The sequence below is a fragment of the Drosophila mauritiana genome, chromosome X, assembly GCF_004382145.1.
Source record: "Drosophila mauritiana strain mau12 chromosome X, ASM438214v1, whole genome shotgun sequence".
Taxonomy (NCBI): Eukaryota; Metazoa; Arthropoda; class Insecta; order Diptera; family Drosophilidae; genus Drosophila; species Drosophila mauritiana.
Window position 1 is genome coordinate 12,867,859 of NC_046672.1, and position 24,663 is coordinate 12,892,521.

The following is a 24,663-nucleotide window of genomic DNA, read 5'->3' on the forward strand; positions in this document are numbered from 1 at the left end:
CCCGAAGGGATGATAACATTTTGTGCATATTACTGAAACCCTCAATCCTTGAAGGTCTCTTCTCCGTCTACACGAACTGGCGCAACATCGAGATCATGTTCCATGTGTCCACGTTGCTGCCGTACGAGAAGCACGATCCGCAGAAGCTTCAGAGGAAGCGCCACATCGGCAACGATATCGTCTGTGTGGTCTTCTTGGAGGCGGATAACACACGTTTCAGTCCCGCCTGCATCAAGAGCCACTTCCTGCACACCTTCATCTTGGTGAGTACCAAAAGGATACAGCTTCATACCTGAGAACACCTTAAGCCATGCTTTTCCTCTTTTAAAGGTCCGCGTTTCGGCCAGGATTAAACACAAGCCCACGCGATACGAGGTGTCCGTGGTGACCCGCGACGAGGTGGGTGCCTACAAGCCCTACTTGTGGGAGCAGTCCGTCTTCGAGAAGGGGCCGATGTTCCGGTAAGTTTCGACCTGGAAATGCTCCCACCCCAGAAAATAAAACACAAATCCCCCCTATAAACTTGAATTTCCATAGGGAATGGCTGCTGACCAAGATCGTGAATGGAGAGAGAGCCTCCTATTCGGCACCGAAATTCGCACGAATGCAGGAGCGGACGCGGTCGCAGATGCTCGAGGATCTGGTGATGAATCTATCGAATCATGCGGAAACTGGACAGATACCGAAGCCATATAGACGCGGCAGTTGGCGACCGATCGGTGAGGATGAATATATCAAAATGTTGCATGCCCGAGTCCTAGACAACAATACACACCACGAGCAGCAGCAGCAGTTGCTGCTGCAGCAGCAACACATGCAGCACATGCAGCACACGCAGCACTTGCAACACTTGCCGTCGCACAACATTTGCTGCTATTGCAACAACAATGCCACTGAGCTGCACACAGCGGGGGCAACACACAACAACAATGACAACAACAACACCACCACATCCACACACAGACACAACAACAACAATTATTACTCTGAGCAGCAGCAACAACAACTGCCACAACAGCAGCAACATGACAGCCAACAGCAACAACAATTGCTGCAGCCACAACAACACCAACTGCTACACCAACTGCAATTGTCGACGTCGTCACTCACACACACATCGTGCTGTGCCATGTTGCACCTGTGTGCGAGGCATAGTATGTGTGACACGCCCCCACGCCCCCGAACACGCCCCTTTTACTGCCGCCGCCCCGATTTTCTGTCGACCAGCATGTTTTTGCCTGACTTTGATAAATTACTATACTTCAATATTTACAATTTCCTTGGCTTCAAAAGAAAAAATCAAATGAGATATGCAGATTATTTAAAACCAACTTGAGAAAGTTTTTGGGAATTTCCTTTTTATGCAGGCTATGAAACTGATTAAATGCTGTTTAAATAATTAAAAAATTGCATTTAGTGGTAGACTTAACAATATTTGCAGCTTGAGTAGTAGATTTTCCTATGAAATCAATCAGGTTGGAAACTTAAACAAATTATAATTTTAATTCGTTGTAAATTTCGAGAGAGATTTGTAATTTACAACGAATTAAATCAGTAGTAAAAAATATATCTTCCGCTTTTGAACATTTTTTGTCGAATGTCTTAAAGCGAATCGCCTAGATTTCTAGCCGGCTTTAAGAAGATTTATAAACAAATCGCGAGAACAAATTGCAGGCATTACTGGCAGCCCAAGGAGAAAAATTGAAAATAGAAAAAAAGGACATTTGCATTTGGTCCTTTGTGACACGGTTTCTGTGCGAGTATGTTTGATTAATCGTTTTGTCTTGGTTTCGGTTGAACTTTCGCCCGCGAAAAGGGGGCAGTTGGTGGGAAAACGGGGAAGGAAGGGAGGGAGAGAGATGAAGGAGGAGCGAGAGAAACACACACTGACACTTCCGTTTCCGCCATTAACACATCCGGCTGTGTTTGTGCCCACCGGAAGCGTGCAGTCGTTGCTCGAAGCAATCTCAGTGCTATCTCCTTCTCTCTCTGCCCCCCAGCCTTCTCTTCTCGTCGGCCCCTCTCTATCTCTCCCCCTCCCGCTCTGACTGTTCTGAACTTTAACCCCTCGACTTGGACAATCTGCTCGTCCCTTATCTACGCTCACCGACACTTGTCCGGCAAAGAAATATTGTTCATGTTTGTGTTATTTTATCAGTGGGGATATCTATTGTTCCAGCCACCCATCACCACCCATTACCACCCACCGGCAGACACCACCCACCCAAGGATGTTGTTCGTGTTGTTGATGTTGTTGATGTTGTTCTCGTTGTTGTTGTTGTTGTTGTTGTGGTGGTGGTGTGTCGTTGCTGTTTGTTGTGATTTTGTTTGGATTTCTTGTTATTTATTTGTTGCTATTTGTTGCACTAGACAACACAAATCTAATTTGATTTATTCATGCACACCCACACACACTCACACGCACACAGAACCCCACCAACACTCACAGCCGGACAACTAAGCACACACACTGAGAAAATGCGGAAGTGATCCCCCATGGAAACTATCCGTATTGAAATTATGCAAATTACTGCTCCAATAGTTTGGCATTTCCATCTCAATGCGATTGGGGAACTGCATAAATTTCGGCGCACACAGACTCACACACACGTGTACATACACAACTGGGTTCAGAATAATAGAAATGGGAAAGCAGACACCAATTCACAGCTTTAAAAAGATATATAAAACAAATAAATAGGTGATTTGTAACTATTTAAGTGTGCATGCCTATGCCAAGCAACTTCATAAATTCAACTCGAAATGTAATAAAACAGCCCCCATAACAATATGTGTGTTTCGGAGGCTGCAAAGTAAATGAATATGTGTGTCAAAAACTGACAAGGCTCCTTCTTTTTCTTGCATAACGTTGTAATATAATAAAATCCATATATCAAGGTTTAAAACTGAAATCTAAAGCAGAAGAAGCATGTTGGTTGCATGGTTTTTTAACTTTTATATACACTTTTTTTCAGCGAATATGTATATCCCTGTGTTTCAATCAACAGGAAAATAGTTGAATATTTACTTATTCAAACGTGAAATTCGTCTTAACTTTTCGCAGGTCACATGCGACCCTCGTCACCGCTGCTGGATTCCGTTCGCGATCAATTCGAGGACTACGATCAGTTGGCCAAGGATTTTACCCGCGTATTTCTAAACGAAGAACCATCGTGCCTGACCAACGCCCATCTCTTCGATGTCGTATTCCTGGTGGGTCAGTCCAAGCAAAAGGCTCGATTTATTGGAGTTCGAGCTATTCTCGGAGTACGGAGTCGAGTCTTTCAGGTGAGTTTCAAAGAATTCAGGTCAATTTGTTCGCCTGGAGGTAAATTAGACAAATGCGTGCACATTATGGACAACACTGCGTATGAGTGATGAGCATAGACAACAGTGCGTATGAGTAATGAGCATACACAAGGGGCGTATGAGTGATAAATGTAGACATCAGTGCGTATGGGTAATAAAATGCATATTACACATACGCACTGTGGTTCCTATTTTGCAGCTCATTTAACACCCGAAACGTTTACGTTTGACTACTATTATTTATTGTTATCATTCCGGATTCTTGCAATAATATTTATTTTTTTCAGGAAATGCTCTATGGCATTCAGACCGGCTTTGGATCGCCGCAGATTCCGGTGGCGGAGATCTTTGCGCGACCAGCTCCATCGCTGGTCTCCCCGCAGAATCAGAAACCGAAGAGCAACAACTATCTGACCGTTCCCGATTCCGATTCGATACGACCGAAGAGCGTGCCCTCGTCGCCGATGGTGAAGAGGGCCTTCTCCCGACTGGGAACCATTACGGCCGGATGGGGTCGGTCCATACGGAACAAGAACACCAACCAGCTGAATCCGGATGACAAGAAGAAGTGGATATCGTCGACAGATTGTTCGAGTAAGGGTTTTCATTCGGTGCAATGCAACCATATCGATGCGTGTTCTTTTCTCTCCGCTCTCTTTTGTTCTTTTCTCTCCTCTCTCTCCTGTGCGACTTGTGTTGATTTTCCGCATTTCCACATTACGTATACGTCCACCGTCTGCGTCCTTGCGTCCTTCAAAATAAAAACTTTAACTTTTGCATCCTTAAAATGTCGATCAAAAATAAAACAAACATCCAAATACCTGCAACTCAAAAAACGCACGCCGCACATGTTTGCCTCAACCTAAAACCAAAAAACTGCGTACTCTTACTCTATATAACCATCACACGATCTCAACTGACTTATATATATATAAATATCTATATGTTCCGAACCTTATAAATACACCCGATCGAATGTCTTGTATCGACCGACCACCAAACCTCATTGATGTGTTTCTTTTGTTACCCTTTGGTTTATCGCATAAAATATTCTGGACATGGTTCTTTCGTTAAAAAAAACCCTTCGACCATGCATCCCCTGTACAATTGGCCAATTAACTACTTTTAAAACGCATTCCCAAATTCTGAATTATTTTTTATGCACTTGATGTGATTTTGAATACACATTATCAAATATCATAAATCAAAATTCATAAACTCATGACGTCTGTATATGGCAAATGATAATTCATGTTACCTGCACAAATGCCTTTATAATTATTTCATGTTTTTTTTTTTAACTATTTATTTATGTTTTTGTACTGAAAATAATTGAACAAAACATTAATTTGCGTATACCTAACATGAATTCACCATAAACATCCATCCATTGCATTTCACCTCTACTCACCACCACTGCTTGCATTTTTACTGTTATGTAAAATTTTATTGCAATTGGATTCAACACCAAACTGTTTGAAACTAATTTTGAACTTCCTCTACTAACACTTTCACCACTTGACTTGATCCTTGATTTTACTATCCCCTTCCGTCGCTATACCTCCTCTCTACAATCTCTACTATATATCTCTCTTTCTTCTGTTAATCTCAACTGGAAACAACAAACAAAATAATTTAAATTAAACAACAAACAAAATTTTGTCATTCTCTCATCTCACCTGACTCGCCAAACGCCCTACCATTTCCACAAAAAAAAATATATAAAAAAATCCGTCGCTTACGCCACTCAACATAAACTTCTTAACTTAATGCTTTCGGTTTCACCATTAATTTCTTTGCCGACCGACCAATGGTTTGATTTTCCTTATTCTTTGCAATCGATTATGTTGCGATTATCCTAATTTCGACGATAACCGATCACCCACGACGAACTACCGCTAAACGTTGACCAATTGACCAAATGACCTGCCCACTCGCAAATCGATAACACTACCACCGACTGGCGCCTGCAGACAGGGACAGCAAGGACAAGGACAAGGACAAGCCGGGCAACAACCAGCTGGCCGTGCCACGCCTCTCCGTCTGCGCCGACGCCCAGAAGGTCGATCGCGCCAAATTGGCCCAAACGGAGTTCAACATCATCGAATTCGATCCGGACACATTCCGGGTTCTGCTCGACTACCTGCACACGGGCACCTGTCCGCTGACCTGCGTCTCCATACCAGGTAACTATATCAAAGCCATACAAGAATAAAGTAAAGAATCGAACTTGTTATCTAGAAAATTCTTAAGCATTGAAAATGTATAGCTTGAACTACTACATTTTATTTATTTTACCAACTTTTAAGGCCTACTGTGTGCCGCGGAGCACTACGACCTCCCGGAGCTGCTGCAGGCGTGCTTCCACCACTGCAAGCAGTTCCTGCGCATCGAGGTGGTCTGCCCGATGCTCATCTCGCTGGAGAACTACTACTGGCGCTACACATCCGCCTCCGAGCTGGTCAACATGATCCTGTCGTTCGTGGAGAGCAAGGCGCACTCGCTGTTCAAGTGCCCGGAGTTCCTGCACCTATCCGAATCGATGGTGCAGATGATCATGTGCCGGGAGCTGCAGACGCCCGAGATACGAAAGTTTGAGGCGATGCTGGCGTGGGCCCAACACAAGGTGGGCAAACTGAAAAATCATCCGAACAAGGACACCCAGTTCGAGTTCGAATGCATTATGGAGCGGCTGACGCGTGATCTGAATCTGTGCCGGATCTCGCCCAGCGAACTGCTCACCGTCGTCCTGCCCTCCAAATCGATGAAGAACGAACGCATCATGGAGACGCTCATGGTGCAGGTGAATCTGGGGACATACCGGATGCCCGAGTTGGATGCGTACCGTCAGCAGTTGCGCCAGCAGGAGTCCGCCGAGGCCACCGTCCAGGTCCACCGGGGTGGATGAGACAGTAAGAATGTGAGTTTCGATTTGGATCACCAACAGCAGCAGCAGCAGCAGGATCAGCAATCGGATTCGGATGCCACAGTGTCCAATAATAATCTCGTAGCCCATCAGAACCACCACAATCCGCCACCCATCGATGCCCGTGCCTATGCCATGGCCTCCCTGGCCGCCGCCCTTGAGATGCAGAGTTCGTCGAATCCCCACCAGCCGAATGCCGCCCGCGATGCCGCCGACGAGGAGGTGGAGCTATATGCCAGTTTCGATAATGCACCCAGCACCAGTCGGGTGGCCGCCCAAATGCAGGCCGCCAAGGAGGCGCGCCGGAAGCGATGGGCGGCCGATGGGGCCAGCGGGAGCAGCGGGGACGGCGGATGCGCCAGCGGGAGCAGCGGCAGCGGGCGGCGCTACTAATTGGATGGATGTGTTCCCGTGTGACTGGGCTAAGACTTATGGCTAAAACATATAGAAATTCGCCATTAACTCTATGAAGAACTAAAAATTGTGACTTTTTCTCAGCCACAACCTTTTGGAAATTGTAATGACAATTCGGAAGAAAATTTTTAAAATATTTTGAAAATTATATAGAATTGCATTGGCGAATTTCTTAAATTTGAGCGTACTTTCATGTTGATTGAGGCGAATAATTCTGAGCAGTGATTGAAAAAATACCGATTTTATTTGCAAATACACAAATAAACTCAGTTAAGTTCAAGGGAGTTCCCTAGGCCCAAGTTCAGTTTAGCTATTGCAAAAAAAGCTTAATGCTTCAATTCAATTTGATATGGATTATTCATACATTATGAAATGTCGCTTAAAGGTGGCTTGATCAATCATTTTTACAAATGCCCCAAATTTCAAGAATTTTAAAATGAATGGGGTAGATTTCGATGAAAAAGTTCCTTAGATTTGATAAACATATTTTCTAGTTAGTAATTCATAGAGAATATTTCTAAACTCAATGTTCATATCTATATACTTAGATAGGCTACTGATTTTGGGATATGATTGAAGCTTTTAAGTAAACTTTTCAACACTGTGCGAATATGACTGGCTTGTGTGTGTGCATATGTGTGGGTTTGTGTGTGTGTGAGTGGTTTTGAGTGCGTGTGTGTGTGTGTGTGTGCGTGTGTCTAACCAACCCATCGCTCGAAAGACGCCCCAACTATCCAAATCGAAACTGACATTGTTAACTCTTACATTCACCCCGGAATGACAAGAGCCCCCAATTTTTTGGGGGATGCATAGAGAGAGAGAGCGGAGGGAGACGGCGGCCCAAACCCACCCCCTCCCGCCCCCCTCTACAAGAGATAATGGCAAAAGCATAAGCATTTTCTACAAGTATTACCCAACATACATACATGCATATATGTGTACGTCGTGCAAGATTTTCCTAGGAAGGTATGTAGAACTAGTCTGTTAAGGAACCACTGTGGCATTCGATTTTTGATACCCACACAATCGAGGATAAATAGAAAAACAAAAAGGATAAAAAAAAGTGCTGCAAGGAAAAACATACGCAAAAAAAGGGAAAAAACAAGAAAAGGAAATAAAAACAAACGCTTACTGATGTAAAACAAAGACTTAAAACTAAAAAAAAAACATGAAACCAAATGAATAAAATATAAAACAAATTTTTTTAATCAATGTTATTGGACAAATGTAAGCTGAACAAAGAGATCCTCTAGCCCCGACCCCCATTCCCATGTCCATTCCCATTGTGAGCCATTTTCCAGTTCCCTCGATAAGAACGAGTTACCAGAAGAACTCAATTTACGACCTAAGAAAATACTATATGATGTACTTAAAATGTTCAAAAGAATTGCAAGCATAATCTAACTGTTTGAACGCTTTTTTTTGGTTTTTTGTATTGTCTGTTAATTTGTTACTACCAAAAGCCAAGGAAGCATATTATAGATAAGTATCTACATTTGCAGCCAAGTTGGCTGCACTCCTGTACATTTAATACTGGTTAATATAGTTATGCCAAACCTTAAAATCAACAACACTTGCCGCGCTGCAAGTGAAGAGAGAGTCCAGAGAACCAGAAAACCGATTCATAAGTGCAATATCTAAGTGTATGTTTGTATAACCAATAAATTAACTTGACCTAAGTGAACCAGCAGGTGTAAATCCCCAAAAACAGTCACTGCTTTTATGAACAAACCAGCCAAATGGGAACTAAAACTAAAGGCCATAACCACAAGGCCGAAACCAGCAATAAATAAAACTTGATTAAATGAAAAAACCTAAAATTACTTGTCAGCATAGTCCTCCTTGAAGGAAAACTGAATGAACCCTGCAGATCATAGAGCCATCAAGAGTAGCCCATAGATAGCCCATCGTTTTCCACATTCCCTTTGGAAATCAGTTGACCCAATTTGTGCCCAGTACCATTCCTCGGATGGATTTACTTTTCTACCACCAGCATTCCACTTATGTAATATTATTCTACTGGAATTCTTCAGTTGCTAAAAAGACCGATTTTCGGTCAATAAACTAAAGATGGCAAAAATTCTGAAGCAACATGAAAACTAAATGTAAACGGCAGCATTTCCAAAAGGGTTTCACTTAAATGTTCAAAGACGCATATATCAAAATTCAATGTCTAACTGTACAACCAAGTTTATCAAGTGTCTGGCAGGTCATACATATGTAAGCATAAGATTAAGCAATTACAATATATAACAAAAGAGAAAAAAACAAGGCCAGAAGAAAAAGAACCCTAACAAGAAAGGCGAATGGAAATCAATAATTAAACGCTTTCAGTGTGCAATAACCGAATAACTAACATTAACGTTTAATAACCGGACTAAACTAACACATAAACTGTAAGCCAAAAGCTAAAACTGGAAAATAATGAATTTGGAAAATAGTGGCAGGCAAACGTTTTTGGGGCCTGTTTTTTTTTTTTTTTTTGAAAACTTGGATTGCAACAGAAACGAGCAGATATAATGCAAAAAAAAATAGGTAAAAACATAAATAAACTCTTTGAAGCATTTTCAGACAGAAAAGGCCGAGTGCCATTCAATTCAAAAGTTAGTTATACAAATGTTGTACGTTTTTTTGTTGACTAATCTACGAACATTGAAAAAGAAAAATAGCAACAGATTTAAATGAACATAAAGCATAGCTGTATTTTTACCGTCGCTCTATCGACTCAAATATACTGTTTGAACTGAATGTACTCATCCGATTAATATGAATGTATTTACCGCAGATATCCGATATACCGAAAATAAACAATAAGCGCTGTTTCTATATGTTCGCCCCGATCGCCACCGCCCACCGCCCACCGCCTATCGCCCCTCTGCCGTAATTAACCCACCCAACCACCGGACGGCAGAGTGGGTGGTGCGCAGGGTGGTGCGAAACGGGCTCACTTTTTTGATAGCAGAAGTTTGAATCCAGGCAGGCAATCGATAAACAAAATTTGAAAACATAAAAAAACACCCGTGACTCCTTTTGAGCTGACGATCTACATCTACAATATACGCAAATGAAAACCACACAAGACATTTGTTTAATCGAAAAAGAAAAAAGCGCATTTAAATGCCGAATAAAGCTAAATAAATGTTGTAATTGCCACAGCCAAGCATAACAGGAGAAAATTCAATAAAAATTATAAAAGTATCACAACGGCGTTTTTATATACCTTAATTGAATAAAACATTTCTTTTGCGTTTTATAAGTTTATTGTTTCGTTTTCTTTTATTTTCTTTATTTTAGTAGGAGGGTGGAAACTAGAAACTAAGAGAATGGAAAGCTATTTGGCTTGTACTTCTGAAGCTATTTAAAATACTTTTGATTTAATCATTGAATCAATTCCAAATACGTTGTCTTTCTGAACTGTTTATATCTCCATATACTTCCCATACTTTCTCCATATACAAGTTCTGAAAAAAAAGGAATCCGTTCCACCCATTTGAAATAAAAAACAAAACGAGACTTGAATTTGAATTTGAATTGTCGCTTGTTGCCGCTTACATAATAAATTAAACAATTATAATAATCAGTACAATAATTCCATTGTTAATGTGGTTGTTTTTGTTTGTCGGTTTCCCTTCCACTCAGCATACAATTTGATGTTTAATGAAACATATAAACTAAAACAAATTTGCAAACAGCAAATGCAACGACATTTTGCACTTCGCCTCCTCTCTATATACAAAGCTACAAATCGTTTGAATTTCTCATTCTTTCTCTTGGATTTCCCCCTTTCGATTTAGCTATTTTGTTTCATTTTCTTTTAGGAGCTACGATTAAATAAGTTACGTTGTGTAAAGTGCAAACTTTTGATTACAAAGTTACCATTGAAGGAGATACAGATACAGAGATATATAGAATAGTATAGACTTGGTTACGGGGGGGCGGTTGTTGGGCGAACAGAATTGCTTTCAACTATTTCACTATTATCGGATGTGTCTATATAGGTCCCTTAAGATATATGTCTATGTACAATTGGAGCTGCGCAACGAAACGAAGTGTCTAGCGGATGCGGATACAGATGAATCGCTGAGGCTCAAGCACTTAAACGTATAAGACTTTTGAACACTTTCGTTTGTCATCAATCACATGTCCACGGATATCCAGCTCTGGTCGTCGATGTACCCGATGCCCCATCGGACGATCCTCCTGGCCATATGTCCCTATCCGTATACAAGCTGGCATACGATCCGCTGGCCGAACACGTCCGACGACCGCCGATTCGCCGATCGGTTCCGGACAACCTGGTGCCCAGGCCACTTGCATACGCCGGCATCGACAGCGAGTCGCCGACTGCTGACGAGACGGGCAGGGAAATGGGCTCCAGTAGCCCCACTTCCTCGTCATGATTGTCGTCGTGAACAGCAGCGTCGGCGGCATCGTCGTCGAAGCCATACCAACATCACATGACCATGATTTGCAGCGCTACTCATTGATCTATCGTACGGTAGATGCGTCTCTGGGGCTCGGGTGTATAGTGGATGCGAGTGCGGAAATGCTGCGGTGATCCCGGCACGCTTTCAGAACCTCGACGCGGTGGCGGCAGCGGCGGCGAGGCCGAAACGTATCTGAAAGTGAGCGGAAGAGGCGGGGGTTAGCATGATTTAGAGCAGGATGGCTTGGTTACGCAGCACTAACCTGCGGTGCAGCAACGGAGAGCCGGGCTGCTGGCCACTCAGCTCCAGCAGATTCTTGCGCAGCAACAGCGGCGACTGTCCGCGATTGTAGCGTGGCGGCGGATCTGGACTTCGATGCCTGCGATCCAATCCCGCCAAGATATGCGGACTGGGCGGCGTGCTGATGCTACCTCCCGGTCCGCTGCTGGCATAGCGACGCAGGAAGCTACTGGTGCCACCGCCGGGCAGTGGTTCCGTCGTGGGCGAGGTGCTCTGGCTGGTATTACTGCTGCTGCTGGCCGCCGACAAGGTGCGATAGTAGTAGGACTTACCGCCGCTGCCGTTATTCACGACGCTCCTGTACGCCGGCGGCTGCGGATGCACTGGCTCCTGGTCCCGATCCATGCTGGACGCCACCGGCGACGTGGCTGTGGAATTCAATTGGGTTTTAACATAGGTGGCAAACTGTCGCTTCATGGCACCAGCAAGAGTGTTGAACCAGCCTGTTTGGTTGGTTCGTTGTTTGTTTGTTGGATGAATTGAGTGATGATGGATTATGAGTACGTGGTTTCATGGTGATGCAGTGCAGTGGTGCAGAGTTCGTTTTGTTGTGCGGTGTGCGGAAAACGAAGAGAAAACGAAACGGAAATGGAAAATGTATAAATACAAGAGCAACATAGCAGCGTTCAAAGCGAAATCAAAAGAGCGATTATAGACTCAGAAACAAAATCTGTAATCCTTTTAAAGAAGGTTTTCGAAAGGGTGTAGATGCACAACATCAAGCATTTGTTTAAGAATATAGAACAATGATTTGTGCCAGCTATTATCATTCAGAATGTTATGATTTTATTTCTGAGCTTGTGGACTGAACAGCAATTCAAGTGATGGCTCACCTGCATCGTGTTGCTCCCGACTGCAACCGTCCAGGCTGCTATTGCTCGCTCCGCTGCTGGAGCTCTGGCCCAAAAGTTGTCGGCGTGCGTACAGCTTGCTCAGCTTGCTGGCCACCATGTTGCCGCTTCCTCCATAATCCGACTGCTGTTCCGGTGATCTGGGCTGGAGCGTGGGACTCGTTCCCGTTGCCTCGGCCGCGATGGGCAGCGGCTGATACTGCAGCTGCTCGCCAGAGCCGCCCGCTCCAAAGTGACCAGCTGCCCCCAATCCCGATGCCGGAGCCGATCCGATTCCCAATCCCGCCACGTTTCCCGTTCCGGAACCAGACGATGGAGATATACTGGCAGGATTGATGGCGATTTGTGAACACGTCGACTGCGTGGAGGACTGACTAGAGGTGGAGTGCGTTGATGGCGGCGGCGGCACATAGTTGCTGTGAAACGGATTCGTGCTGGTCACTCCCATGGGCGGCTGCTGGCGCTGCTGCTGATACCGCTCGGCCGCCTCCTTCTCGCGCAGCTGATTCTGCTGGTGGTAGAAGCGCTGCAGCACTGCATATTGAAATTTATATGTTAGTTTCACACATAGACCAGCAAATGACGAGGGCATTACCTATGGGACTTTGATTGCCCGGCTGCAATCGCTGTGGTTGTTGCTGCTGCTGCTGCTGACTCGTGAGTTGCAGGGTCGGCGATTCTGTGGGGAATTGCTTGCGCGGCAACGAGGGGGAGGGTGAGGAGAGGCCCAAATTCAAGGTCGTCGTGGTCGCATTACTACTACTATCACAGCTGTCGTAGGCTTGGGAATTGTCCGCTGGCAGGCGCCAAGTGGGCGTGGTCGTTGGCGTTGTCGTGAGCGCTGTAGCTGCAATATTTGGCGATGTTGTTGCTGTTGCCGCTGCTGCTGCTGCTGCTGCTGCTGCATCCGTAATCAATGTTTGGTTGTTGTGCGGCAGTGGTATTGTTGTTGCAGTCGCTGCTGCTGAATTGTGTTTCTTTTGGCTGAAGGGCGATGTTGTCAGATTGCGTAGAATCGATTGACCTGCAAGTGAGGAGTTGGAAGAGTATTCTTTTTTCTAAATCTATGGAGGCAAACCCACCGATGCTACTGAACATGGACTCCTTCTTGGGGCTCTCGTCGTTGTATTTGTAGTGCGGATGATGGGATCCGTTGCTCAGTTTTCGCTGCATGAACGGCGATTTGCGATAAAGCCGGTTAAGATCGCCGATTCCGGCGCTTGGTGGCGATAGAGGACTGGCACTGCTGCTGCTTCCGCTACCATTTCCGCTTCCGCCGCTGCCGTTTCCTCTTCCATTTCCGTTTCCGCTGCCGCCGAAACAGTTCGTCGTTGCCGTCGGTGTTGTGGTAGTTGTTTGAGGTAGTTGTGTGGCTGATTGCATGAAAAACTGCGACTGTTGCTGCTGGTAACTCGGTATCTGAGTGGGTTTTATTGTCTTCTGCGGATTTGTGGGACTCTGCCCGGCATACGGCGTCGCCCTACCATATTTTACAGCTCCACCTGCGGATCCTGATCCTGCGAGAGATCCGGCCCCAGAACCGACCGCACTTCCAGTCGCCGTTGCCCTGCAAATTGACGATTGATTCGTTTGAGATTAGTGCATTCTCGATGGCTAGATGACCAGTAATGAGAGCACACTCAAATGTACGCCAGTGGCAGAAAGAAGGTTTGTGTTTGGAGGAGATACATCGGGTTACTTAGGGGACACATATGGGGGATTTTGAGGGAGCGTCAGGATATCCGGGATGTGGTGGGTTTGTAGGGTACATTTAAATAGATTGACGGCGCAATGGCAACATATCTAAGACATTTATATGAGCTGTAATCGCATTTGGAATGTGTGTTGGTGATCGATCGGTGTTTGTGTGTTTTGTATATTTACAAGTTGATGAGTGAGTTTGGGGTGTAAGTTGTGTGTTCATTGGTGTAAGCGACAGGTGGGAAACACAGGTAAATTCCAAAGGGAGCGAAAGCGAAAGATGGCCGCGCAGAATTAAAGAATCTTTGCTTATGATGGCTTTCCAAAATAACACTTTCCTAAAAAACAAATGTGAATTGTAGGAAAAGATCGCAGAATGTTTAAGAAAACACCTTTCAAAATTGCAAACCAAATTGAAAATTCCAAAAAAACAAAAGTCTTAAGCTTTTATTAATGGTTGCATGATCAAGCTAACTAAATATACTTTACTTTGATTCAGTCAATAATGTTCTTCAAATGTCAAAACAAGTCTGTTTTCCTAAGCATAAATTTACAAGCAATTCTATTCGTTTAATTAACTACATCAAAGAAAAAAGCATTTAATTGTTATTTTAATAACTAGCCCACATTTTCGTGAAGGAAACGCATGATAAATGAAACGCATAGACAAATGTAATGAACTTAAAACCGACAAGTAATACAATTAGGCATAGTAAACAATCAGTGTCAAATTACCTTTTCTGGTGTATGAGCATTTCTAGATGGGTAAATAAACAAAGTATAAATTAAATAAATAAAGAAACCAATGCCAAAAGCCAAGCCCAGATTCAGAAAAGAACATGCGAAAGTAAATCGAAACCATAGTATTAACAAAAGTCCATTAATGGAGCATTAAATAATAAACATAATAAATGTTAGCAGAGCATGTGGCGTGTTTACAACGATCAACGATTACACTTAACTAATGAAAACATAATTAGAAGGCTAATAATAAGAATAATAAACTCGTCGTACTTACTGAATTTTACTTTTAATTGGGAGGAGTTTTTATAGTTTTTTTTTTTTTGAGTAGTTATGTTTGGTTGGCATTATCATTATATATAGGTAAATATATATTTAGGTTTATATATCTGTATATAGAGTTGATGGTTGCAAGGTTTACTTGAATGCTTTTGTTTTGTTTTTCAGTTTATGTCGATAGGTTTTAAGGTTTGGTTTTTGTTTATAGTTTGTCTTCTTCTTTTTCGTTTGCTTTTATTTTTTGTTAGATTATGTTTATTGGATTTCTTCATTGTTTGTCATTATTGTTTAAGAAATGGTATTAGGAATTAGGTAACCTACAAAAAATGGTAATAAAAAAGATGAAAAAGGAAAATAAAAACGTCGCACACACACACTCAAATTAAAATGTCAATTAAACGCAAAACAGGAGAAAGTACATCAAAATGTTTAAAATTATTTCATTATACACTTTTGGTTCGTCCTCAAATAAATACAGGATCTAAGTGGGTAAAGATAGACAGATAGTTGCGTGGATAGCCGACTACAAAAGGACTAGGGGCCACATGCTCTTTCCAAAGATTCCCAATCCATTTAACTATAACCTAGTTAGGTAATAAATAATTCAAATACAAATGGAAATCTTATTGTAATATAGATTGATCTTGAGTATATTTTTGTGGGTTCAAAGATTACGATTTAGTTATTTTAGGATTTTTTAGTTATTCATTTAAATTCGTCTTCGGTGCAAATTATCTTTAAACTCGTTTATAATTTACCTACTTAATAGCTTTGGAAAGAGCATTTGTTCTAGCACAACAAACTCGTATCTAATTGCTAGCTAATTTTCTAAAAATGTAGTTAATAAGTGGACTTGCTTTCTTAATGTGTATTAAATGAAACAAAAAAGCTAAACATGCCAAAACTGGATAGGATAGAAACGGAGGAGCTAAGCGTAAGTTTATAATGTTAATTAGCCTCACCAGAGAAAATTATAAATGTTGAAAAACTAGAGTAAAATAAATTAGGAAAATAAAACAAGTTGAGGAACAAGCAGTTTAAATTAGTTGGCTAGCGAAAACATGAATTTAGGAAATCCATCCTAGGTTAGGTATTCAAAAGTTACAGCTTCCCAGCTATCATCTTGAATCCTCTCCTACCTGTTGAACTGGAGAAGCACGTTAAGCGAAGAACAAAGAACGGAAAATGGAAAACGGAAACGGAAAGGTGGGGAAAATACAAAGGGCTCCGCACTATCTCAGGCACACCCACTATTCACACACATCCACAACAGGCACAACACATCATCAGCCGGGTAAAGCGGACGGGTCGTGGGAATAATGCTGGAGGATCTGGCACAGATCACCGGATGGGCTCACCTCTGGAGCGTTGGATCGCCATTGGCGCGCAGTCGGTTATCCTTGATGCTCTGAAACCAATTGGGCACATCTACTTTGGCTATTTCATAAGTCCGGATGAAGGGCTGGGCCAGAAGCTCCGGATACTTGGGTCGATCCTGATGGTTCTTTGTGAGGCTGCAAGCAGAAAAAAGATCCATTGTAATTGGGCTCTGTACAAGGGACAATAATACCATGAAATATCACTCACCACTTGATGACGAAATCGCGGAACTGCTGACTAAAGTTGTAGCCCTCGCCGTATGGCAAACACGGCGGCTCCGAGTCAAGCACCTTGGTGAGCACCTCGAAGTCCGTGTTGCATCCCTCGTACGGGGATCGCGCGGTGGCCAGCTCCACCAGCGTTATGCCCAGTGACCACACATCTGCGCGAATGTCGTACTTTGGTTTCTTGGGGTCGATGCGCTCCGGCTATAAAAATTGAAATGATTGCATTCATTTTTATTGAAGGGCATTCTAAATAGTTGTTTCAGAAACTAGATGAATCAAATAGGTCATATGTATTCCAAGTGCTTATTGATTAAAAGTTTACGCTTAGTTTACGCTTCAATTATCTCACATTTATAACTTGCTTTGCCAAGCTTGGAATTTCCCTACGAACACGTTCACTATTTAAATAAACTAAGTCATGACACCAATCAATTAATCAGCAAACCTATATATTTTCCAAGAAATGTAATGAGTCGTAGGCTTGTGTAGCAAATAAATTCAGTACTTCACAATATACACAGTTTTCTCAATCATTTTAGGATCTGTCTGGTCTATTATTCCCTATCATAGCCCTCCTGCTCTTTATACCCACCGCCATATAAGCTGCACAGCCCGCGGATCGAGTGTTGGCCTTGGAGTCCACCAGGCGACCGCTGATCCCGAAATCACAGAGCTTGATGTTCCCGCGCTCGTCGATCAGAATGTTCGAGGGCTTAACATCTCGATGGATGACCCCGTGCTTGTCCTTCAGATAGGACAATGCGTTGACCGTCTGCAAATGGGATAAGTATTAAGAAAAGTTAGAAACTGAACTGAAGCTATTCCTCCAGAACTTACCGCCACTGTGACCTTGCCCAGGATCTGTTCCGGCACCGGCTTCTTGGACAGCTTGAGCAGCTTGTCGAAGCACATGGACATCAGCTCCATGCAGATCCACACATCCGGATCGCGAACAAAGCAGCCGAGGCACTTGACAATGTACTTGCAGTCGTGCGACTTGAGCACAACATCCAGATCCATCAGGATGCGCTTGTTCTCCTCCGCGTTGCCAGTGCGTCGCATCTGCTTCACGGCGATGATCGTGTTGCTGGACAGGTGCATCATCTTCACCACATTGCCGCTAGTCCCATTGCCCAGGTCGCCCAGGTGCTTGAGGTCATTGATGTCCGTCGGATACTGCCGCCCATTGATGTTCAGCTTGCCGGTCTGCTCCATGATGATCTTCAGCTTCTTGTCCGTTTCCGAAACCGGTGGATGTGGCGGCGTGGGCAGCGGAAGTATCACCGGCCGCGTCCGATTCAGTCCGCCACCGGGGCCACTAGAAACTATAGGATATACAATGGAAAACAGCAATATGTTAGTATGATGATAAAAATGTACGTATTAAATTCAATTTAAACAATGTATTGCCTATCTATCAGAACCCCCTGCCAACAGGAATTTTTCCACCACTCATCTCTGAATTTCTATACAAAAAAAACCCTTTAAATCCTTTGAAATATTTGCAATAACTTCCAATTGGGTTACCATGGGCCACTAATCAATTAACGAATGCAGCCCACTGTGCCATCGTACGTGTGTGGATATGGCAGTCCCTGCGTGTGTGTGTGTGTGTGTGCATGAAGAGGAAGAGCGAATGAGAGCGATTTTGTTTTTGTTTGCGAAGTTTTTTTTCCCTGGCAGCAATTCAATTCAACAATTAGCCACTACAACAACAGCACGTCATAAAATATAACGCTATTTGTAAACATGCGAAAGAGGAGACACGGCACAATGTCCGATGAACGAATGTGGGCAGGGGGAATATGAGGCCCAAAAAATGACAACAACAGTAACGGGCATATCAAGACATTACTCCGGAAATGCCAAAAAGTAACCAATGGCAGAGAGCGAGAGAGAGAAAGAGAGCGCCAAACGCGAGTAGAGAGACGCACACATGCAAAAAGTAAATAAAAAGTATGTAAGTAAATAAATAACAACACTTGATGGCAGATGAAAATCCAATAAGAAAAATATACAAGACAAATATGCAAAAACATAAATGTATGACAAAAGGAAGGGGAATAGGAACGAAAAAGGGCGGTGGGTGGTCGCACAACTGTGGGCAAAATAACAGCATCTCTTACATGAAAAATTCAACATTTCCATCAATTTAGGCCTCATAAATAATCGAATAACGACAATTTTTGTCTTGAATAAATCGATTTGGTTCTAATAAATTAACATATAGACCGTTATATTTGGTTAGCTATTTATTCATTTAATTTTCACTCACTCATGTACCACGAACTTGAAAATCTATTCAATAGCTGATTACACGGGTAAAGTTTGGGTGTGATTTTTAGTACTCCTGAAATTCACGGAAACTATTAACCACTAATCTAATCGACTCGAAATGTATTTGATTATTCAAAAACCCATTAGGCATTTTCTGGAGTTCATGGAAAACAGTTATGGTACCAGGAATTGTTAATCTAATCGAGGCGAAAATAAATTGACGCGGTGCACAGCTGTTAATACCACTGTAGATTTGACTTCTTTTTTTTTTATTTTTTTTTGGCCCAACAAAAGGCCGAAAACAAGTTGGGTACGCTTTTGGCGTTCGCACTTGGCCTGTCTTATCTATGCAATCGGAAAAACAGAACGGGAAATCGGGGGGAAAAGCGACGGAGCTACGGGGTTGACGGGGTGCTGCTGAGGGGCTGGAATGGGGGATTATGAGCAGCTGTTATGCAGTCGGGGAATCGATAGCGTTTGCCCTTTGTTGGCGGCATCCAAATGCTCCAAAGTAAACCCAATGGCAATAGCAATGGCAAAAGCCAAGAAAAGAGCACTTCTCTTATCACAATTTAAGCACACGTACATGTACATACATGTATGTACACACACAGCTTATTGGGCAATGACAATTTATTAACAAAATATTTACACAAATGCGGACAAAAGATGGTTTTGTGGCTTGCGGTTGGCGGTACGGTATATATAGATTTTCGGTGACCATTTTTGGGGATCACGATTTTTCTCAGCCCACTTTTATTACCACTTAACAAACTGTCTACAGTTGCGGTCAGAGAAATGTTGGCTGAAATCCGCACCTGTCACAGAGGATCAATAAAGATTTCACCTGTCTAAAGTTCGATCGATAATACATTGATCTTTCTGCGAATTAATATCAAAAATGTTTTTTGTGCGCTTGGAAGTTTACTTGGAAAGTTTTACCACTATTGCGACTCGTTTTTGGCGGCCAAAACAGTTTTTCGACAACGATTTACTCTCGAAAGTAGAGAATTATCGAATATTCGAATCGGGAAAGTCTAGTTGGAAGAGTTTGAGTTACAGTACGCAGTTTGATAAGCTATTATTTTTAGATAGCGGTTTAGAGTATTCTCTGGTAAATGGAGTTGAGTTGTGACATTAAACCATATAGGACATTTTTTCATATTTTCCTTTAACGATTTTCAAGGATTCACGTTTTGATATGATTGCTGATCCCAATTAATATTGGGATATTAAGTTAAAGATGACAGTTAAAGATAAGAGGACTTACGCATGGGCAGTGTGGGCGTGGCTCGCGACACTCTAGTTGTGGGCGGGGTGTATGTTCCACCGAAGGCGCCCGTCGCCGGTGCTGCGGATGCAAATGCGGATGCGGATGAGGATGATGACGAGGCGCTGGCGCTGCCGAAGGGCGTCGCATGAGGAACTGGAGGTGCTGGCCGCTGGGCTATGCTGATACCCGATCCGGAAACGGAACCTGCGCCGAGGGGCGGTGCGTGGGCGGCGGATGTGGCTGCGGATGCGGATGTCGCCAGGGGCGGAACGCGGGCAGACGGAACGGAACCGGAAACGCCAGGGCCGCGCGCACCGGAAAGGACGATCTGGTCGTGGGACTCATTCTGCGCCTGGAGCTTCGCCTCCAAAGATTGCAGCCGACTGCCGATCGTCTCGAACTCAATGGTGGACATTATATCGACTCGATTTGGTCCGATTTTCAATAGTTAGTTGCTAGTATCGTTGGATTTTGGTATTTATTTAATTTTTTCGTCGTCTTTTGGCCAGCACTTCTTCGATTTTTCTCTCACTCACTCCCTCTCTCTCACACACACACAAGCGCGCGCAGGCGGGGGAGGGTGCGTGTGTGTGTGAATTGTTTTGCTGTGCGCCCTGCTTGTTGTTTTGTCGCTGATGTTGTTGTTGTTCGGCGGCACACATACACTGTAAACTTTACACTTGCAAAAATAAAGGATCGCTTGGACTTTTGTTGTTTGCCAAGGGGGGGCACAAAAACAAAATCGAAAAAAGGAAAACACAGTCACTGTGCATTAGAGAGAGACATCCTCACCCCCACACACGAACACACACACGGGCATACACGCAGCGCCCTCTCTCTCTCTTTCTTTTTCAGCAGTAACGGCAACAACAACTTGCGATTTTTTCCTCCTTTTTTGGGAGAATATTTCATCGGTTTTCCTTTCGCGGCGCTGTTTGTCGCACTTCTGCAATCGATTCGTTTCGCGACCGCGGGCAGCGGTATCACTGGCACAATTTGATCACTCGCTTTTGTACGTTTTTGCTGCCTAAATCGCGTGTACAATAGTGATGTAAAAAAACATCGATGCATCAGCCATCGATGGTTCTTCGACGATAATTCTCAATATCTGTTTTGGTGCCTATCGATGGTTAGCAAAACATCGGCACCTCAGAAATAGTTTTGGAACAAGTAAAGGCGCCTAAAAATACGTCGAATTTTTTCATTAAGCTCAATAATTGTCAGAGGATATTTCATACAAATATAATATATTTATAATAAAGTTTTCAAATACAAAATTGTCGATTCGAGAGACTTGCTTGTTCTTATACACAAAATAATAATATTGGGTCTACCTATTCATTAATTAAATTCTAAATGAATTAGCAAAATTCTAAAACATCGAATTCTATGTGCTCAGTCAAACTTACAACACTAGATATCGCAGAGTGACCAAAGTGCTAAAAAAAATCATAAATATACCGAAATGCAACTTACGAGGGGCATCACTTGGATGGAACTTATTAAGTTGTTCCATTATAATAAATGTCATTAAAAAAAATTAAAGGGAATAAATAAATAGTAAAAAGTAGTTATGAAGAATATTATGAAAAACTTTCTAGAAGGCTTACAAAGAGATATTGATATAATCGATACTTAACTCAATTATCTAAATTTGCTGCAGGTGGAAGCCAATTTACTATCGAGGCACTTCGATTTCTTTGAATGACGATACTACAGCTGCACTCGATGGGATATATCGATAGGACCGTCTACGGCTGGCCAGCGCTAGTGGAAAAGCGAGAAAAACGAGAAGAGAAGCGAAAAGCGATCGGCGAACAGTGCAAAAAGTGCGGAAAGGAAAGCAAAGGCAATAACGAAAGGTTGGGCGGCAAAACCCGGGCCACACGATCCACACCGATCCGATCCCATATCACCGACCCGCATCCAAATCCTGACCTGACCAAATGCGGTAAAAATAGCCGCATCGCATCGCATCCGATTCGCACCGAACCGCCAAGTCTTGCAGAATCCGACAGAAAACATCGAGGAAAGTCGAGGAGAGGATACAAAGCATATAGCATAAGCATATAGGATATAGGATATAGAAGGGCTTACCAAAATGTCCAAACGCCACCGCCTCACGCCCTTTACCATTGCCAAGGAGCCAGAGGCCGCCATGTAAGTCAAAATGGTCAAATCCTGGCCAGAAACGCATAGTGAATTGAACTACATTCGGCAATCCATTTAGAGTCCCGCCACGCAATCTGGACTCGCGGGCCACCATCCAAATTGGCGACCGTACCTTTGACATCGATGCAGATAGTCTTGAGAAGATCTGCGATCTGGGCCGTGGCGCCTATGGAATCGTGGATAAGATGCGCCATAAGCAAACCGATACGGTCCTGGCCGTCAAACGCATACCCATGACCGTAAATATTCGAGAACAGCACCGCCTTGTGATGGATTTGGACATATCGATGAGATCCAGTGACTGCCCCTATACCGTCCACTTCTATGGAGCGATGTACCGCGAGGGCGATGTCTGGATCTGCATGGAGGTGATGAGCACCAGCCTGGACAAGTTCTATCCGAAGGTCTTCCTCCACGATCTGCGAATGGAGGAGAGTGTGCTGGGCAAGGTCAGCTGGGGAGGATTGGGGGCGGGGCTAATCTTATCGGGCAATCGCCACTATACTACTGCCGTACTACTACTGCCTTTGCTTTACAGATTGCCATGAGCGTGGTCAGTGCGCTGCACTATCTGCACGCTCAACTGAAAGTCATCCATCGGGACGTCAAGCCCTCGAACATACTGATCAATCGGGCCGGCCAGGTCAAGATCTGTGACTTTGGCATCTCAGGTGGGCGGGCATTGGCTCACTTCTTGCCACTGTAATCATGCTAATATTGGATTGACTTTTAGGCTACCTCGTGGACTCCATTGCCAAAACCATCGATGCTGGTTGCAAGCCGTACATGGCGCCGGAACGGATCGATCCCCAGGGAAATCCGGCGCAATACGACATCAGGTCGGATGTTTGGTCGCTGGGCATCGGCATGATCGAAATGGCCACTGGCCGCTACCCGTACGACAATTGGCGAACGCCATTTGAGCAACTGCGTCAGGTGAGTGCCTACATCTGGCTGATAACTGTCACATGAGGGATGTTTAAGATTTTTTCGGACAAAATAAATGTTATTAGTCATTTTGGGATTGTAGATCCTAATTGTACAAATGCTACCGATCCGATAATGTATTCCATGTTATCATATATGTAATGCATATTTGGATTTTTTCAATTGTGGTAGCCAAAAGCTTTCAAGATGGTTGGAATTTCTGAAAGAAGCCCGTTAAAACTTTGAAAATTAATAATCAATTGACCGGTTTGATTGTAGCTTAGGTTTCTTCACAGATATTAGTATGAAAAAATTAGTTATAGCCACTTAAAACCAATCATATACGAAACAAATGCTAAGTATTATTATTTCCTACTAATGATTTTGTTAATATTAATGTCAGGAACCAACTTTCATTACATAACTTATTGGGGGCTCACAAATAACTATTAAATAATCTTAATTAAAAATATAACCACTTGTTCTCAAGCACTTTACACCACAATAAACTCTGAAAAAACCATTAGTAATGTGCCGAGCAGCTGTGGTTATCGGAATACTAAATAGAACTAGTAATAAACTTCAAGTTAATACATACAGAATTAGGCATTATCAAAAGGGATTTTGTAACCGATCCAAACCACAAGACTTCGCATCGTGCGTAATTAAGAACCCATTGTTTTTGTTATCTTTTAGGTGGTTGAGGACAGTCCGCCGCGCCTGCCGGAGGGAACCTTTTCGCCGGAGTTCGAGGACTTCATCGCCGTCTGCCTGCAGAAGGAGTACATGGCGCGGCCCAACTACGAGCAGCTGCTCAAGCACAGCTTCATCGTGGAGCACCTGCAGCGCAACACGGACATCTCGGAGTTCGTGGCCAGGATACTGGACCTGCCCGACGCCCAGCCGGCGCAGTAGGTTAATGGCCGGGTAGCTGGTTAATGGTTAACCCATGGCGCCGCCCCCTTAACCCCTCAAGCCGTGCCCGTGCCCGTGTAAATTGCCGCCGTCTTCTTCTAGCATGCATTTCGTGCATGTTGTGTGTGTGTCCCCCGTCTGTGTGACAGCAAAAGGAATAAAACTTTATATGAATGGAGTCCAAGGAAAGCAAAAAACAAACCCAACATCAATCAGCAATAAGCGTCAGCTAATCTAAAGATACAAAATGGAAACTGCATAATTATTAATTTAAGTGAGAGAAGCAACAGCAACATAACCGTTACTAGCAAACCTGCAAAATGCATAATGCAAAAATCGCCTTGCAACGCTCAAAAATGGATAACCGAACCGTGCCTCCCAGCTGGCGATGCTGCTGATGTCTTGAAGCATAATACCATTTTAATATATATTTTTAAAGGATAATAGCTTAGTCAACGAAAACAAGAACAGAAGCAAGCAAACATTGAATGTAAAAACGTACTAAACTTAAATGATAATTTGTAACTTTTTGAACACCAAAATA

General features: G+C 43.3%; 3 protein-coding genes across 8 annotated transcripts in view; 2 read left to right on the plus strand and 1 right to left on the minus strand.

The window, feature by feature from the left end:
- LOC117148264 overlaps positions 1-7,738 on the plus strand; it is a 45,183-nt gene extending 37,445 nt beyond the window's left edge. Inside the window, exons 12-19 of one of the 4 annotated variants that reach the window (XM_033315573.1) lie at positions 55-263; positions 331-461; positions 538-1,154; positions 3,065-3,288; positions 3,597-3,903; positions 5,283-5,495; positions 5,619-6,209; positions 6,321-7,738. In XM_033315573.1, coding sequence (XP_033171464.1) covers positions 55-263; positions 331-461; positions 538-1,154; positions 3,065-3,288; positions 3,597-3,903; positions 5,283-5,495; positions 5,619-6,209; positions 6,321-6,628 — 2,600 coding nt within the window. In that variant the 3' untranslated portion in view covers positions 6,629-7,738. Of the gene's footprint in view, positions 1-54; positions 264-330; positions 462-537; positions 1,155-3,064; positions 3,289-3,596; positions 3,904-5,282; positions 5,496-5,618; positions 6,299-6,320 lie in introns of those variants that run through there. The other 3 variants (XM_033315574.1, XM_033315575.1, XM_033315576.1) reach the window with 3 other exon arrangements.
- A 2,425-nt stretch (positions 7,739-10,163) lies between these two features.
- LOC117146496 (dual specificity mitogen-activated protein kinase kinase hemipterous) lies at positions 10,164-21,174 on the minus strand. 3 transcript variants are annotated; one of them, XM_033312744.1, is made up of 10 exons: positions 20,103-21,172; positions 17,393-17,880; positions 17,148-17,327; positions 16,536-16,756; positions 16,307-16,462; positions 13,310-13,794; positions 12,823-13,251; positions 12,210-12,761; positions 11,339-11,744; positions 10,164-11,268 (listed from the first exon to the last, which is right to left on the minus strand). In XM_033312744.1, the coding sequence occupies exons 1-10, from the start codon at positions 20,518-20,520 to the stop codon at positions 11,130-11,132; spliced, it is 3,474 nt and encodes a 1,157-aa protein (XP_033168635.1). In that variant the 5' UTR covers positions 20,521-21,172; the 3' UTR covers positions 10,164-11,129. The 3 variants fall into 3 exon arrangements, with proteins under 3 accessions (XP_033168635.1, XP_033168634.1, XP_033168636.1); XM_033312743.1 differs by having other exon boundaries at positions 11,339-11,819; positions 20,103-21,171; XM_033312745.1 differs by lacking the exons at positions 10,164-11,268; positions 11,339-11,744; positions 12,210-12,761; positions 12,823-13,251; positions 13,310-13,794 and adding an exon at positions 14,982-15,265 and having other exon boundaries at positions 20,103-21,174.
- Positions 21,175-22,172: 998 nt separating this feature from the next.
- LOC117146497 (dual specificity mitogen-activated protein kinase kinase 6) lies at positions 22,173-24,358 on the plus strand. The gene is made up of 5 exons (XM_033312747.1): positions 22,173-22,265; positions 22,336-22,726; positions 22,816-22,948; positions 23,011-23,213; positions 23,901-24,358. Exons 1-5 carry the CDS (start codon positions 22,207-22,209, stop codon positions 24,117-24,119), a joined length of 1,005 nt encoding a protein of 334 aa, XP_033168638.1. The 5' UTR covers positions 22,173-22,206; the 3' UTR covers positions 24,120-24,358.
- Positions 24,359-24,663: the final 305 nt, after the last annotated feature.

What these genes read in the sequence shown, in the direction of transcription:
- LOC117146496 (XM_033312743.1), bottom strand. Translation starts at nt 20,520, where the DNA reads ATGTCCACCATTGAGTTCGAGACGATCGGCAGTCGGCTGCAATCTTTG. An exon ending in GTCCATGTTCAGTAGCATCG is followed by an intron (nt 13,252 to 13,309) that starts GTGGGTTTGCCT and finishes CCTCACTTGCAG; the next exon opens with GTCAATCGATTCTACGCAAT. An exon ending in TCGGGAGCAACACGATGCAG is followed by an intron (nt 11,820 to 12,209) that starts GTGAGCCATCAC and finishes CCAACCAAACAG; the next exon opens with GCTGGTTCAACACTCTTGCT.
- LOC117146497 (XM_033312747.1), top strand. Translation starts at nt 22,207, where the DNA reads ATGTCCAAACGCCACCGCCTCACGCCCTTTACCATTGCCAAGGAGCCA. An exon ending in CTGTGACTTTGGCATCTCAG is followed by an intron (nt 22,949 to 23,010) that starts GTGGGCGGGCAT and finishes ATTGACTTTTAG; the next exon opens with GCTACCTCGTGGACTCCATT. An exon ending in CATTTGAGCAACTGCGTCAG is followed by an intron (nt 23,214 to 23,900) that starts GTGAGTGCCTAC and finishes GTTATCTTTTAG; the next exon opens with GTGGTTGAGGACAGTCCGCC.